Source organism: Equus asinus, chromosome 14 (genome assembly GCF_041296235.1).
Source record: "Equus asinus isolate D_3611 breed Donkey chromosome 14, EquAss-T2T_v2, whole genome shotgun sequence".
NCBI lineage: Eukaryota > Metazoa > Chordata > Mammalia > Perissodactyla > Equidae > Equus > Equus asinus.
The window spans coordinates 12,286,715-12,301,276 of NC_091803.1; the positions used below are offsets into that span (position 1 = coordinate 12,286,715).

The 14,562-nt window shown below is 46.1% G+C and overlaps 1 protein-coding gene across 26 annotated transcripts in view; it reads left to right on the plus strand.

Moving 5' to 3' along the window:
* Positions 1–14,562, plus strand: part of ZNF789 (zinc finger protein 789) — a 32,822-nt gene that overhangs the window by 6,887 nt on the left and 11,373 nt on the right. For 8 of the 26 annotated variants that reach the window (XM_014846810.3, XM_044747376.2, XM_070484278.1 and 5 more), the window contains 2 exons: positions 553–621; positions 3,261–3,329. In XM_014846810.3, the coding sequence (XP_014702296.1) occupies positions 553–621; positions 3,261–3,329 (138 nt within the window). Of the gene's footprint in view, positions 1–552; positions 622–2,495; positions 2,673–3,260; positions 3,330–6,061; positions 6,236–7,543; positions 7,681–7,737; positions 7,763–10,273; positions 11,380–13,535; positions 13,847–14,562 lie in introns of those variants that run through there. The other 18 variants (XM_070484280.1, XM_014846815.3, XM_044747381.2 and 15 more) reach the window with 16 other exon arrangements.

Sequence of the window (14,562 nt, forward strand, 5' to 3'; positions counted from 1 at the left end):
GATCAAAATGGAATTTGCTCATGAGCCTCTGCAGAGACGACCACTTCCAGAATTGTGTTGAGCATTAAACATTTCTGGAGTGGCTACTGTGGGATCGACCCACAGAGCAGAGAAAGCCAGGTTCCTCGTGCCTGAGAGGACCAGGGAGCCCTCCCCAGAGAGCTGTGGGGAGGCTGTTCCGTTGCAGGGAGAGCTCCGTCTGTGAGCCTGGTGGGAGGGAGGGGGCGTGAGCGTCTTGTGATGCCTGGACCCTCTGAATCCTTCTTTTATTTTTAATCAAATTGACTAAGTTCAAAAATTTGTCATGTTAGTCTGAAAAAACTTCCCCCCAGCTCCTCACATTATGCTGGTGGATTAAACACCAGTCGCAGCTCTGGCAGCAGGTGAACATCACCAAGGGATTTGCTGCTTTTGTTTTACTTTGTGACCCACGTCTAACTCTGCCTTCTCTCTGACCTAACAGTTCCTATGTGCGTGTGGGGCCGCCAGTTAGGGGTGATGGGGAGGGGCCAGAAGCCCACATTGTTCACCATATCTCTTACTTCTCCCCAGATTGCTCCCAGCCGTAGTGACAGTCACGAAGTCCACAGAGTGCAGGACTTCGATGAACAGGTGTTCCAGGTAAGAGACGTGGGCTGAGAGCCACTTATTCTGCCCCTGGGATGCTTTAAAAGGCTGAAATTTGGGTGGGGTGACGGCATATCTGTTAGGGGGATTTTCTGAATTAATACATTATTTTAGTAAAAATTATTGCCTGCGTTACCTAAGCCAGGATGTATGGTGGATTGTGAGGTACCAAGTTTGATCAGGTTTTGGGGGATAACACTCGTGGGAGAGACAGGTTACAAACACTAGCTGTACCAGAGAAGAGAGTGTTCCAGCACTGTGTGTGTTCCAGGCTGACTTCATCTTGCTCATCATTTTGTTCCCATCCCTGGGGCAGTGCCTAGCACGTGGTAGGTACCCATAGTCAATCCATAAATGAATGCAAACAGAAAGTGCTGTGAGAGTAGCAAAAGGGGAATTGGTAAATCTCCCAGGGTGGAACAGAAGGGAGAGAAGGCATCATGGAGGAGGTGGCAGGGGAATTTACCAGGTAGACTGGGGATGGGTGGTAGGAAAGGTTCCATGGCAGAGGGGAGGGGCAGGGGCAGGCTTTAACTGCTGAGAGCATGTGGGGCGGCTGGAGTTTGATCTGCTTCCAGGGCAGCAGTGTGGGAGAGGCTGGAGGACAGGTGGAGAGTGAGTGATGCAGGATTTTGTGGAGTTGGGGGAGGAGGTGATGAAGGCCGCTTGGGGAGCTGTGGGCAGCAGACACAGGTGGGGAGACGTGTAAGCAGAATTGACCGGATTTGGGGCTTGATTCGATGGACGGAGTGAGCTAGAGGGAGTGGAGCATGACTCCACAGGCCAAAGAGCTGCTGCTGATGTTCTCAGCCCAGATGGGGCAGTCCCAGAGGAGGAGCGGGCTTGGGGTGGGTGGGAGGGGGAAGCAAGGAGGAAGTAGAGAGTGTATCTGCTTTTAGGGTTGCGGTAGAGTGTAGTGCTTCTTGCACAGGCTTCAAAGTCACATGGATGCGAGTTCAGGTCCCTGCTTCCCCAAATAGTAACTGGATGACTTCGGACAACTTACCAACCTTCTCTGAGATTCAGTTTCTTGTTAGATGGTCTTGGATATTGTCTTAGCACAGTGGAAGGCATGATAAGCAGTCATTAAAGGTGCTTTTCATTAGGCTGTTAGAAAAATAGATCTGGAACTCAGTAGAGTTTTGGGGACTGGACGTAACAGAGTACAGTGGAGAGGGAAAGTCTTGGGAACAGATGCTGCCTCCGAGGGGAGGGTGAAGAGTGAGGAGAGAAGAGGGCGGAAGACAGACGTTGGAGGAGGCTTCCAGCACTGAAGGGTGAGGAGTAGAGGCGGAGCTAGTGACACACATTGGAAGCTCTTAGAGAGGCACAAGAGAGGGATGGGGAAGAGAAAGGCTCCTGGAGGAGGGAGTGGTTCCTCGGGGGTGCAGTGCGATGGAAGAGCTCTTGGGTTTGCTTCTTAGGATGTCGGGCACCCTCCTTTAGCAAGAGCACTTTCTGTGCAGTGGGACAGAAGCCAGGCTGCAGTGGATTGAGAAAGAATCTGATGTGGAGGCCGTGTGGGGCAGCCTGCCTGGATCCAGGCCCCTCAGGACTCAGGAGGAGTAGGGAATGCTACAGTGCTTTGGATCCCTCGACTAGGACACTGGGCTTCCAGAGACTTCTCATCAGCCTCTGCTTTGTTTGTCTTTTATAGGTTGTGTGTGGTCAGGATCATAGTCTGTTCCTAAGGGACAAAGGAGAAGTCTGTTCTAGTGATGGGGCACGGATGGACAAACAGATAGTGCCCCTCACACCCCCTTGGGAGGGGCCGTATGCAGATGTGAGCTATAGGGCTCTTGGGGCTGGAACCACGTGCCTTACTTTGACTCTTATCATTTCCTGGGGACACCATTCTCTTTGTCCAGTCCATTTCCCCTCACCCCAGCTCCCATGGACAGGAACTGCCAAAAGGATGGATGGAGGATTAGAGCTGCCCCTCAACAAAGGGCCTTTCTCTCTGCAGAGTGAGTGCTGAGCCTTTTAAAGAAGAAACAAGGGCACCAAAAGGGAGCTCAACTTGAGCTGATTTCAGCAGAATGTGGGTAAGGGAGAGAGGAATGAGAGAGAAGCTTTCTCAACCTTGTATAGTTAATCTCATCTTTTTGTGTTTGATATTTGTCTGAAGGGAGGGCCTTTAAATTAAGACTTAAATGTGGTATAATCCTCAATAATCCTACCACCGCATCAGATCATCTTTGCTCACTGTCTCGTGTTTCCTTCCAGTCCTTGTTCCTCTGTGTACATCTTTTATACTGTCGTCGTAGCATAGGTGTGGCTTTATATGCCCTTTTATCATTTGCATAAAACATTTTTCCATGTTGGTGCAATCAGTTTTCACAGTTACGGTTTTTAATATTTGTGTGATATAGCGTCAGATTAATTTACCATAAGGTAATTAATCCGTTAACCCTTTTATCAAGTCGTTACTTAATCATCACCCTGTTGTCAGCAGGCATACTATTTTGGGGAGTGAGTGCAGCAGCCACTGGGGATACTGTGACATTTATCGTGTGTACATATATAGCTTTTGCTTTCATTTGGATTATTGCTCTAGGATAAACCCCGTGAGTGGGTCAAAGGATTAGGATATTTTTATTGTTGTCAGAACGTATTGTTCAATTGCTTTCCAGATACTTTACCAGTTTATACCGCCAGCGGCAATGGAGAGGAGAGCCGCTTTCTTCCTATCCTCACTAGCAGTGAGTATTGTCCATCTAAGTGTGCTCATTTCATTACTGTGCCAGGTTTTTAAACGGGCTTTTCTTTGATAGCTACAAAACTGAAGCTTCTCTTTATTTTCACAGTCTTGGGGTGGGTAGATTTTTCACATCAGGTTTTTGTAAAACTACTAAAACAATTGATTCTGAAGCAGAGACAGGAATAAGGTGAAAAGTAGAAGTCCCACTGGCTGGAGATAACCGTGCTTATCAGTTTCCTGGTGCCATTCTGGAACTTGCCCTCACCTGCTGCACCTTCTCCCCTCCCTGCCCTTGCTTGCCAGGCTCTGAGTCAGCCCTGCTGCCCTGCCCTCAGTCCCTGGAGCGAGCCCTCCTCTTGACTGCCGTAGGGCCTTTGACCGTGCCGTCCCCTTAGCCTGGAACGCTCTTCTTTGCTCCCCTTTTCCTCCTGGGCCTCAGGTCAGGGGTTATCTCTTCAGTGAAGGCTTCCCTAACCATTCTTTCTAACTCGGTGGTTCTTTCTTTCTTCCGGTTTCTCTCCCAGCATCCTGTTCCTTTCTTTCATGATCCTTCAACAAGTCAAGTCACTTTTTAAAAATCTTTTTGATTATATCAGCATTATGGTGTCTGCGGAAGCTGATGTATAGGCAGTCCAATTGACCTACACATTCAATGCAATCCCTGTCCGAAGCCCAACTGCCTTATTTGCCGAAATGGACAGGCTCATCCTCAAATTCATATACAGTCACAAGGGACCACCAATAGCCAAAAACATTTTGAAAAAGGACAGCGTTGGGGGACTCACTTTCTGCTTCCAAAATGTCCTAGAAGGCTATGGTGATCGGAGTGTGTGGTACGGGCATGAGGACACACACAGATCAAGAGAACAGAATTGTGAGTCCAGTAGTAAACACACACACTGCGATCCATTATTTATATTGAGGTACAGTTGACCTACAACATCCTATTAGTTTCAGGTGTGCAACATAATGATTTTATATTTGCATATAGTTCTGAGGTGCTCACCATGATCAGTCTGGTTAACGTTGTCACCATACGTAGTTACAGAATTGTTTTTCCCATGATGAGAACTTTGAAGATTTCCTCTCTCAGCGACTTTCTAATACGAGATACAAGTATTGTAGCTGTAATTGCCAAGCTGTACATTACATCCTCGTGACTTGCTTATTTTGTAACTGGAAGTTTGTACGTTTTGGCTCCCTTCACCCATTTCACCCACCACCTCTGGCAACCAGCAATCTGTTCTCTGAATCTATGAGGTTTTTTTTTTTTCTTGATTCCTCGTATAAGTGAGATTGTAGAGTATTTGTTTTCTGTGGCTTTTAGTATAGTCACAGGGTTGTGCAGCCATCACCACTATCTAAATCCAGAACATTTTCTTTTTTCCCCCTGGAGAGAAACACCTCATACCCCTCATAGCCAGTTTTCTTGCATCTATAATTCCATCTACTTCTTTGCCCTGGATTATTTTCAAGCAAATCCTAGATATCATACTTCCTCCATAAAAGTTTCAGTATGTATCTCTGAAAGATAAGGAGTATTTTAAAAACATACTCCCTTCCTTAATATCATCAAACTCTGCCGACATCCAGAAGGGTTTTAGATATGTGTTAACAGGTAACAAGATCTCCTTACAGGGAAAGTAAAGGTCAGCTAAAAAGATGAAAGACTGCATTCTCTCTGGTCTGGTGCAGTGGCTAGAAGTACATACAGATTTGGCTCTGAGCTTCCTAGTAGCCAAAGCAAAGAAGAAAATATGGTCATTTAAATGGTGCATTGTTTCTATAAGATAAACAGCAAATAACTTGTTTAGGAGAAGTACTGCTCTCCCTGATACCAAGGCTGCAAACTTGTCTCCCATGGACTTCCTGTGGGGGCAGATCAGTGTTGTGTCATTGTTATCTATCGCCACGTAACAGATGACCCCAAGACTTAGTGGCTTAAAACAATACCCATTTCTCATCTCCGTTTCTGTGGGTCAGGAATCTAGGAGGGGCTTAGCTGGGTCTTTGGCTCTGAGTCTCTTGAAGGCTGTGGTCATCTTCGGGTTGCACTGGGGAAGGCTCTGTTTCCAGGACTGCACCGGTGGTTGACGGCAGCTGCAGGTCCTCGTGGACTGTTGCACTGGGTCCCATTGCCTCACTGGCAGTTGTGCAGCTAATGCTTGTTGGCCAAGCCTTTCTTGGCTCCTAGCAGTGTAGGCTTCTCCATGTGGCAGCTCCCAACATGGCAGCTGGCTCCATCACAGTGAGCCAATGAGAGAGTAAGAGACAGAAGCCAGTGTTCTCTCATTGATCTTGGCAGTGCCCTCCGTCACTTTTCCTGGCTTTCTGCAGGTCACTAGGCCCAGCCCCCACACAAGGCTGGGGATTACACATGGCTGTGAGTAGCAGGAGACGGGGTTCATTGGTGGCCATCTTAAAACGGCCCACCACAACCATGATCTTTCCTGTGGCCTGAGCCTCACCCTGTCGGTAACAACAGGGGTGCGTTTCCAGAGGCTCTTTGGCAGAGCGCAGGTAGGTAAAGCAGCTCTCTGGGAGCCAGGCAGCAGAGACCAGGCCCCAGCTCTGACAGCCTCATTCATCTAGACATAGATTTTCTGGATCACTAAGCCCCTTCATTCGTTTTGTGTCAACTTAGGGACTGTTATCGTCCAGCTGTCTTCATTTGAAAATGACTCTGTAAAGATTCATTGCTGTCACTAAAGCACTTAAAATCTGTCCATCCAGAGTTCTTTCTCAGCAGAGCGCCAAGATCAAGTCCTGCCCGAAAGCTAAGCTGGCCACACTTGCTCCCATCTCTCACTCTCAGCCGAAACACTTGCCTCCTGTGTCGTTGAGGAAACAGATGCCGTCAGCTGAGAAAGCCCTCAGTGTCCCAGTTGGACTCCCGCCCACTTGCTGGTAACTGTGCCCACCCTGGGCCCCTTCCCTTTGTAGCAGCAGGGGAGGTGTGTCTCTCCTGTTGGAGCTGGTACTTCTCTCTGTGCCCTGCATCCCTCTCCTCCCATCTCCTCCAAAGCCTCACTCCATGTGCTGGGCCTTCTTTCCCACAGCCTCAACCTCCCTCTCTGCTGGCCCCTCCCCATCAGTCTTTACACCTGACTCAGGTGTCTTCATCTTAAGAGGCCCTGTGTGGACCCCTCGATCTCCTCCCGTTCCCCCACCCCTTGGCTTCACCTCCTGCCTTGCCTTCTAGGCCAAACTTCTCTCAGCTGCATTGACTTACTGTCTCCATTTCCTTGCCTCCTTCTCATTGCTCTGCCCAGTCCACTCAGCTTCCACCCTTATCAGCTTGCTGAGTGCCTCTTGCTAGGGTTCCAGTGACCCCCATGTTGCTGAAAACAATAGTAAAGAACCTGGAGAACATTGTCCAGTCTTGACCTTTCTTGACCTCTCGGCAGCATTTGACGTTGGCCATGACATGCTGACCATCTTTGTGAAGACCAGTCTTCCTTTTGCCCTGGGACTGGACTGTCCATGGGCCGTCCTCCTTTCTCGTTCCTTCTCCGTCTCATTTCCTGGGCCAGGCCTTCCCGTGTCAGAGGTCCTCTGTACAGGGACTGTGCTCTCCTTTCCTCTGTGCTCTCTGTCCGAAGGACTCATCCTCACCATGGCTGCATCGCCGTCGTGAGCTCAGGCCTCTCCAGCTGGCAGGTCAGGCCCAGGCTGCTCTTCAGAGGTGCAGACATCTCTCAGTGCCACTTGACATTTGCCCTTGGCCGTCTCTTGGCACTGCAAGTTCAGTGCGTCCAAGACTGAACTGCTTGTCCCCCAGCTGCTCCTTCTCCACTGTTTCCCACATCCACTTGCGGTCCCCTCTAGAGGTCATGTCCCTCCCCTACTTAGAGCCCGTATTGGCTCCCCGTTGTGCTTAGAATAAAGATGAGAGACTTCTGTGGTCTACAGCATCCTGGTGATCTGCCCTCCCTGCTGCCCAGCAGTGTCTTGCAAATACTCCCCGTCGTCCCTGGCGGGATGGGATGGGTCGGGTCCCTTGGGTTCACAGGCGGCAGACCTCAGCCTCAGGGAGGGCTGGTGGTTGTGGGCAGAGCTAGTTAGATGAGCTCAGGAATAGCAGGGGAGGGTGACATTCCTGACGGAGAGGTGATAGCCGTGGTTGATATGTAAACAGATGGACAGCACAGAGCTCAGTAATTCTGTAGCGAAGCTCTGGAATGGAGAAGGAACTGCCATTTCCCCTTCCCTTAGCCTGGGCCCCCGACGCCTGTCCTGCCTCCTCCCGAGAGCCTGCGCTGAGAAACAGAAGCAGGTGGAGAAGAGCCTTGGGGTTTGGATGCTGAGCGCCACGCCTCCAGGACTTGACGTCTGCCACCATTGATGAGTATTCAGCTTTTGATAACCAAAAAGTCATTTGAGAGAATTTGAAGCATCTGGCAGAAGTTGTTTGGGCCTTGGCTTGCCCTTCTGGTCAGTGTGAAACTTACAGCTGTTAGCAGGGAAAACTGTCCTTCTAAGGCTCTCCTGCATTCACAGGGGGTTTCTGGGTGATTTATGGCCTGGGCCCATCCAGGTTACCCTCAAGATGTGGGAAGTTTGTATTCTGAGATTGGTCAGCTGGCTAGACTTACTCCACGAGCAAGAATTTGAAAAAGGAGAAAGAAATGGCAGTGTGGGGGCTGGCCCTGTTGTGCAGCGGTTAAGTGCGCACGTTCTGCTTTGGGGGCCCAGGGTTTGCCGGTTCAGATCCCAGGTGTGGACATGGCACCACTTGGCACACCATGCTGTGACAGGCGTCCCACATATAAGGTAGAGGACGATGGGCACGGATGTTAGCTCAGAGCCAGTCTTCCTCAGCGAAAAGAGGAGGATTGGCAGCAGTTGGCTCAGGGCTAATCTTCCTCAAAAAAAAAGAATGGGCAGTGTGGCTAAAGTCACAAAAGTGATGTGAGAGTAATGACAAGCAGTGTGTGAAGAAGGCAGAACCCAAGGAATGCATGGCGCTGAAGGTTACGTTAACTTTTCTCCTAAGAGCCATAGAAAGTTAGCAATGAATATAAGGCACGTATGTTTAGATGATCAACTCTAATAGATATTCCCCGTTGTGATTATAGTTGTCTGAATTGTTACCTGCAGTTAAAAGAAGATCACCAAGTAGAATAACGGTTGCTCAGATTAAACCATAAAATGACCAATGTACTAGATCATCTCTTAATGACCATCTTTTCATTTATAGGAAAGAAATTCACTTCTAAGATTTTTAGCATTGCAATTCCCATGCAGCAGAGAATCGTAGTTTGCAGACGTAAAGAAATGTATTGCTATAATCATTGTCTTGGCATGGGGAGAGAGAATATAGACTGCAAGAGATAAATTCCTTCTTTGTTTACTTACACTCAGACAGCGTGTCAAGTGTCCAGACGATCAATATCCAAACAAGCAGAGGAACCACTGCCTCCCGAAAGCAGAAATATTTCTATCATTTGAGGAATCTTTGGGAATGGCTCTGGCCTGTGTGAGCATTTCCTTGTCCATCCTCACAGCTCTACTTCTCGCACTCTTTGTAAAACACTGAGACTCTCCCATAGTCAAAGCCAATAACAGAGCTTTCAGCAACACCCTCCTCATCTCTTTCATCTTCTGCTTCTTCTGTTCTTTGCTTTTTATTTCTCGACCTACAAAAGCCACTTGCCTCCTTCAACAAACAGGTTTTGGAATTGTATTCACTGTGGCTATTTCTTCTGTTTTGGCCAAAATCATCATGGTAGTCCTAGCGTTCAGAGCCAAGAAGCCTGGGAGTAGGCTAAGGATGTGTGTGGCACGCACAACCCTCAAAACTATTGTTCCTGTCTACTCACAGATCCAAGCCACAATCTGTGGGATTTGGCTGGGGACTTCTCCCCCATTTCTAAACAAGGAATCTCACTCTGAGCCAGGTGTCATCATCATTGAATGTAACAAGGGCTCCATCACTGCTTACTCCTGTGTCTTGGGCTACATGGGCCTGCTGGTGCTTGTGAGTTTCATTGTGGCATTTTTGGCCAGGAGCCTACCTGACACTTTCACTGAAGCCAAGTTTGTTACATTCAGCATGCTGGTGTTCTGCAGTGACTGGATCTCTTTTCTTCCCACTCACCATAGCACCAAGGGGAAGGCCAAGGTGGCTATGGAGATCTTCTCCATTTTAGCCTCAAGTGCTACATTATGCACCTTCATATTTATTTGCAAGTGCTATGTCATTCTGCTGAGGCCTGAAAAGAATGTTGAGGGATGTTTAAAGAAGAGATGACTCTATAGTATTTAAAAATTAGGGAATTAAAAAAACTCAGCTATTAGATGGCATTAAGTTAAGAAAACAGACAGATGAGAAATGTCAAATGCACAGAGACTCCTCATAAAGGTACTCTTCCAACATAGGGCACATTAAGTTCTGAGTAATATTGGAAATATTTACCAGTGTATGGCATGGGTACCACCCAATATGAACAGACCCTGTGCAATCAGAATAGATAGTGGTAGGAACACTGTAGTGGTGTGTACCAGTTGAAAAGCTGCCCCACTTTTACTAAATTTATGGTATAAAAGATATTTGCAGAGGGCTAATTGTGAGCAGATTTTTTTAATTGAGGTCATAATAGTTTATAACATTGTGAAATTTCAGTTGTACATTATTATTCATCAGTCACCATATAAATGTGCCCCTTCGTCCCTGATACCTACCCTCCAACGCTCTTCCCCTCTGGTAGCCACTAAACTGTTCTCTTTGTCCATGTGCTAGTTTATCTTCCACAGATGAGTGAAATCATACGGTATTTGTCTTTCTCTGGGGTATTTCACTTAATGTCAATACCCTCAAGGTCCATCCATGCTGTTGCAAATGGGATGATTTAAGGACAGGCTTTAAAAAAAATTGTTTTGCATCACTGGATAACTTTTTGGAAAAAGACTAAATTTAAATCCATAACTTCCACCACATACCAGGTTAAACTCCACATGGATTAGAGATTTACATATTAAAGAAGCAGAAGCAGAAGCAAAAGACGAAGAAGAGGAGGAGGAAGAGGAAGAAGAAGAAACCAAAAAAGTTAAAAAGTTAACCTCGGAATGGAGAAATATTTCTAATGATGTCTCAAAATCCAAAATCCATAAACTATATGCCAAGAGAAAAACATCCAAATATAATATAGACAGTTCATTAAAAAATGCAAATAGATTTTAAACATGAAAATTTCAACTGCATTCATGATAAAAGAAATGCACATTGAAACTATACCAAGTTTCCTCTTCTGGCTGTGATGCAGTTACTAGGACTGGACTGACTGACTGGACGCATTGTAAAGAACTATGAACCTAGACAGAATATATGAAAAAATGTCTTCAGGCCTTGGACAACAGGCAGTACAGACCCAAAATCCCGGAGAAAAAGGAAATAAATGAGGCGAGGCCTATGATTGCTCTGGCTTTCCAACTGGAGGCACTTTCTAGACCCCAGTGCAAAGGAGAAAGAACTCAAACAGATGACAGCTGGCTCTCTGAGTTGAGGAGACAGGGACTTGAATTCAAGGAGGCAGAGGTAGCTGGGAATTGGGTAGGGAGTCCTAGAGAGCTGAAAGCTACATGGAGAAAGCCCTCTGGAAATCTCCATAAGGGGGCCTCTCTGAGTCTGTTCCTAGCAGACTCAATGCCAGCCAGTGAACACGCAGGAAACTGTAAGCTGAAATTCTCAAAGCTCACACAGCTGGGAGATGTTCATGTCCTGGCCAGCCTTAATAGAAAGTCCTCACGGAACACCTGAGGCATTCAGTAGAGATCCTAGAAAGATAATGCTAATAGTTTCGTAAAATGCTAATGATAATGATTTAGTAAAACTACTAAAGTAGCCCTAGAGTACTTCAAGATCTGCTCATGCATTCAAGCCAAGATCATACTCTTTTGGGGATGACTCACCCTTACAAACCTTAAAAACAAGCATTGAAAGAGTCAAGCTGATCTGAAAGTAGTTTGAATTGTCTGCCAGGAAAAAAAAAAAGTTTTTTGTTAAATTGTGAAAAAATATACATAACATAAAATTTACCTTTTTAATCATTTTTAAGTGTGCAGTTTAGTGGCATTAAGTACATTCACATTGTTGTACAACCATCACCATTACCCATCTATAGAACTTTTTTCATCTCCCCATACTGAAACCCTGCACCCATTAAACACTAAGCCCATTTCCCCCTCCCGTCAGCCCCTGGCAACCACCCTTCTACTTTCTGTCTCTGTGAATTTGACTACTCTAGGGACCTCATATAACTGGAATCATACAATATTTGTCCTTTTGTGTCTGGCCTGTTTCACTTAGGATAATGCCCTTGAGGTTCATCCATGTTGTAACATTTGTCAGAATTTCCTTTCTGTTTAGGGCTGAATATTCCCTTGTATGGAGAGACCACAATTTGTTTATCTGTTCCTCTGTCCAGAACATTTGGGCTGCTTCTACCTTTTGGCTATTGTGAATAAGGCTATTATGAACATGGGTGTACAAACATCTGTTTGAGTTGCTGCTTTTGACTCTCTGGGGTATTTTCCCAGAAGTGTAATTTCTGGATTGTATGGTTCTAATGCTTTTTAAAGGAAGACAACAAATTCTAACATTCAGTGTAAAATTCATAATGTCTAGCATCCAATCAAAAATTAATAGATATGTAAAGAAGGAAAATGTAACCCCAAACCAGGAAAATAATCAGTCAATAGAAACAGATTCAGAAGTGACAGAAATTATGAAATTAGGAGACAAAGACTTTAAAATAATAATTATGAATATGCTCAAGGATTTAAAAGAAAGCATAAACATATGAACAGAAAAATACAAGGTAATAAAAAGAAATAAATAGAACTAGAGATTAAAAAAAAAACCCACAACAATATTTGAAAGGATCAGTGAGCTTAAAGAGTAGCAATAGAAACTATTGCTTATAGGACTTATAATTATTGATCTCCTCTCTTATGAGATAAAGAGTGGTCTTTATCTTGTAAACACTGGGAGACTGGAAAATCCCTCTCTTCCTTTCCCTATGGTTTAGTATAGCTCTTTAGCCTCCTGCTCCATGTAGCTTCAGATATCAGTAAATATCTTGATAGGGAAACTATCCCTGAATTTGAGGCCCCCCAAGTCTCCAGTGTTGTCACTTTAGCACAACACGATGTCAAAAGTTCAACTGGTTTTCTGTCTGACATCACTAGCCCTTTGCCTGGATCAAGCTCTAAATACTTTGAGTAACACTGAAATGTGTAACATTTGAAATTTAGGAGTGCCTGGCACAGTGTAGCACTCAAATATTAATTGAACAAATGAGTGTTTTTTTCTGATTTTCTTAAGTGTCTTTTGAAAGTTCACCTGCTACAACAGTGAGTCAATGAATATCTGTATTCATCTAAAGATGTTTGGAAAACTGAAGGTTTTCCACCTAATATTTCAGGAGCATTTACTGTGTGCCAGACATTGTTCTAACATATATTGACTCATTTAAATACTCATAACAATCCTATGAAATTCTTAGTACTAGTTTCCTCATTTTACATGTATGGAGACTAAGATACAGAGGAGGTAAGTAATTTGTCCCAAGTCAAACAACTATTATGATACTGGTAAAACACTACACTATATATATATTTTTTAAACCCATGGGAATCAAGACTTAAAGGGAGATTCCACATAATACTTCAAAAAGTTTTTTTTTTTTTGGTCTGTATTCTCTCAAACATGTGGAATCCTATCAAAGATTAATTAGTCCTACTATCAATTACAACTAATTGCCACTTTGGTAGTCCTGTTGCTTTGCTTAAATAACAGCATTCATGTCACAGAAAATGAAATAATTCCAAATAATTTCAGATAAATACCTATTTTTCATATTTTTATATGAAAGTAATAACACGTATATAATAATTCATTATGTTCAACATAATACGTTTTCTGTCTGCTATGGCCGTGTCCAGGGTTGGCTTTCTAAGAAGTTGGTCACTCTGCGTTAAACTCACATGAGGAGCGTTTACAAACACCCAACTGCACGAGGTGCTACCCCTGGAGATACTGATGCAGTTGGTGTGAAAGAGGAGGGTTTTGGTAGCAGCATTTTTAAAAGCCGCGGCGATCCTTACTAGAAATTCTGGACGCCCGAGTGGGCGGGACCCGGCCGGGGCGGGCCTGGAAGTCACGTGGCCGAGCTGGCGCCCTTTGCGGCCGTTGATTGGCCGGGCCGGGGGCGTGGGTGCGCGAGAGGGGAGGCCGCCGCTCTCTTAACCCGACCAGAGAGTTGCGGAGCCTCCGCTGTTCCTAGAAGGTACGCGGGCGGGGACGCTCTGCTCGGTGCGCGCTAATGGGACGAATGAGAGGCGCCGGGACCTTCCGCGTTCGCGCCCTCAGGTGGGAGTTAGCTGGACGACCGTGGGCGGATTCCCGGTTCGTCCCGGCCTTTCGAGAGGGGAGCCCAGCCCCCATGGCCGCTGCAGGTGGGCACTGAGAACTTCCTGGAGGAGGCGGCGCCGCGGAGAGTCGGAGGCGCGGAGCAGGTTTGGGGAGAAAGGAGATAGTCTGATGGGCTGGGCGGGGCAGGTGTCAGGGCTCGAGAGAACCCTGGGCCTTCAGGGGAAGTTGCATTGATGGAGAGTCTTCCTGAAGACGCCAGCTTTGGATATTTTCCGCTGTGTCAGGTCTTTAGCATTCGGAAGAGCAGAGTCGGATCAATGAATGGTCGATTGATCCTGTTGTTTGGTTTGGTTTGGTTATGGGGGAAAACGAGATGCGATTAAAAGTTTAAGGGGTTCCCATTATTGTTGTTAAAAAACAAATTCAACTGAGTAAATCTTAAAGATTTTCTCGGCTTTGTTCAACGATTCGTGAATGGGCAGCATCCCATGTAGCGGATGGAAAGGAGCCCCCGAGGAGCTGTGCAAAGTCCAAGACTTACAGACGGAAGGGAGCGGGTCGAGGAAGCTACACTAGCAAAAAGCGGATTGGTTGTGGCAAGGTTACCTGCCGTTAGGGGCTGGCAGGAGTCTCTCAGGCAGATGACCTCACTAGTGCTGACCAGGTAGTTTCAGATGGACTAGTTTAAGATTTCACTCCTGGGAGAGGCCGAAAGTGTAATTAGGTGAAGTATAAAGTTTCCTGGTGTGGTGACTGGGGCTTAGCATGAGTGACTCCACTTGGGGTCTGGTGTCTTGTTTTTACCCTTGCGAGACGGCATTTTAGAGTCTGACTTCCAAACGCAAAGCGTTCACAATAG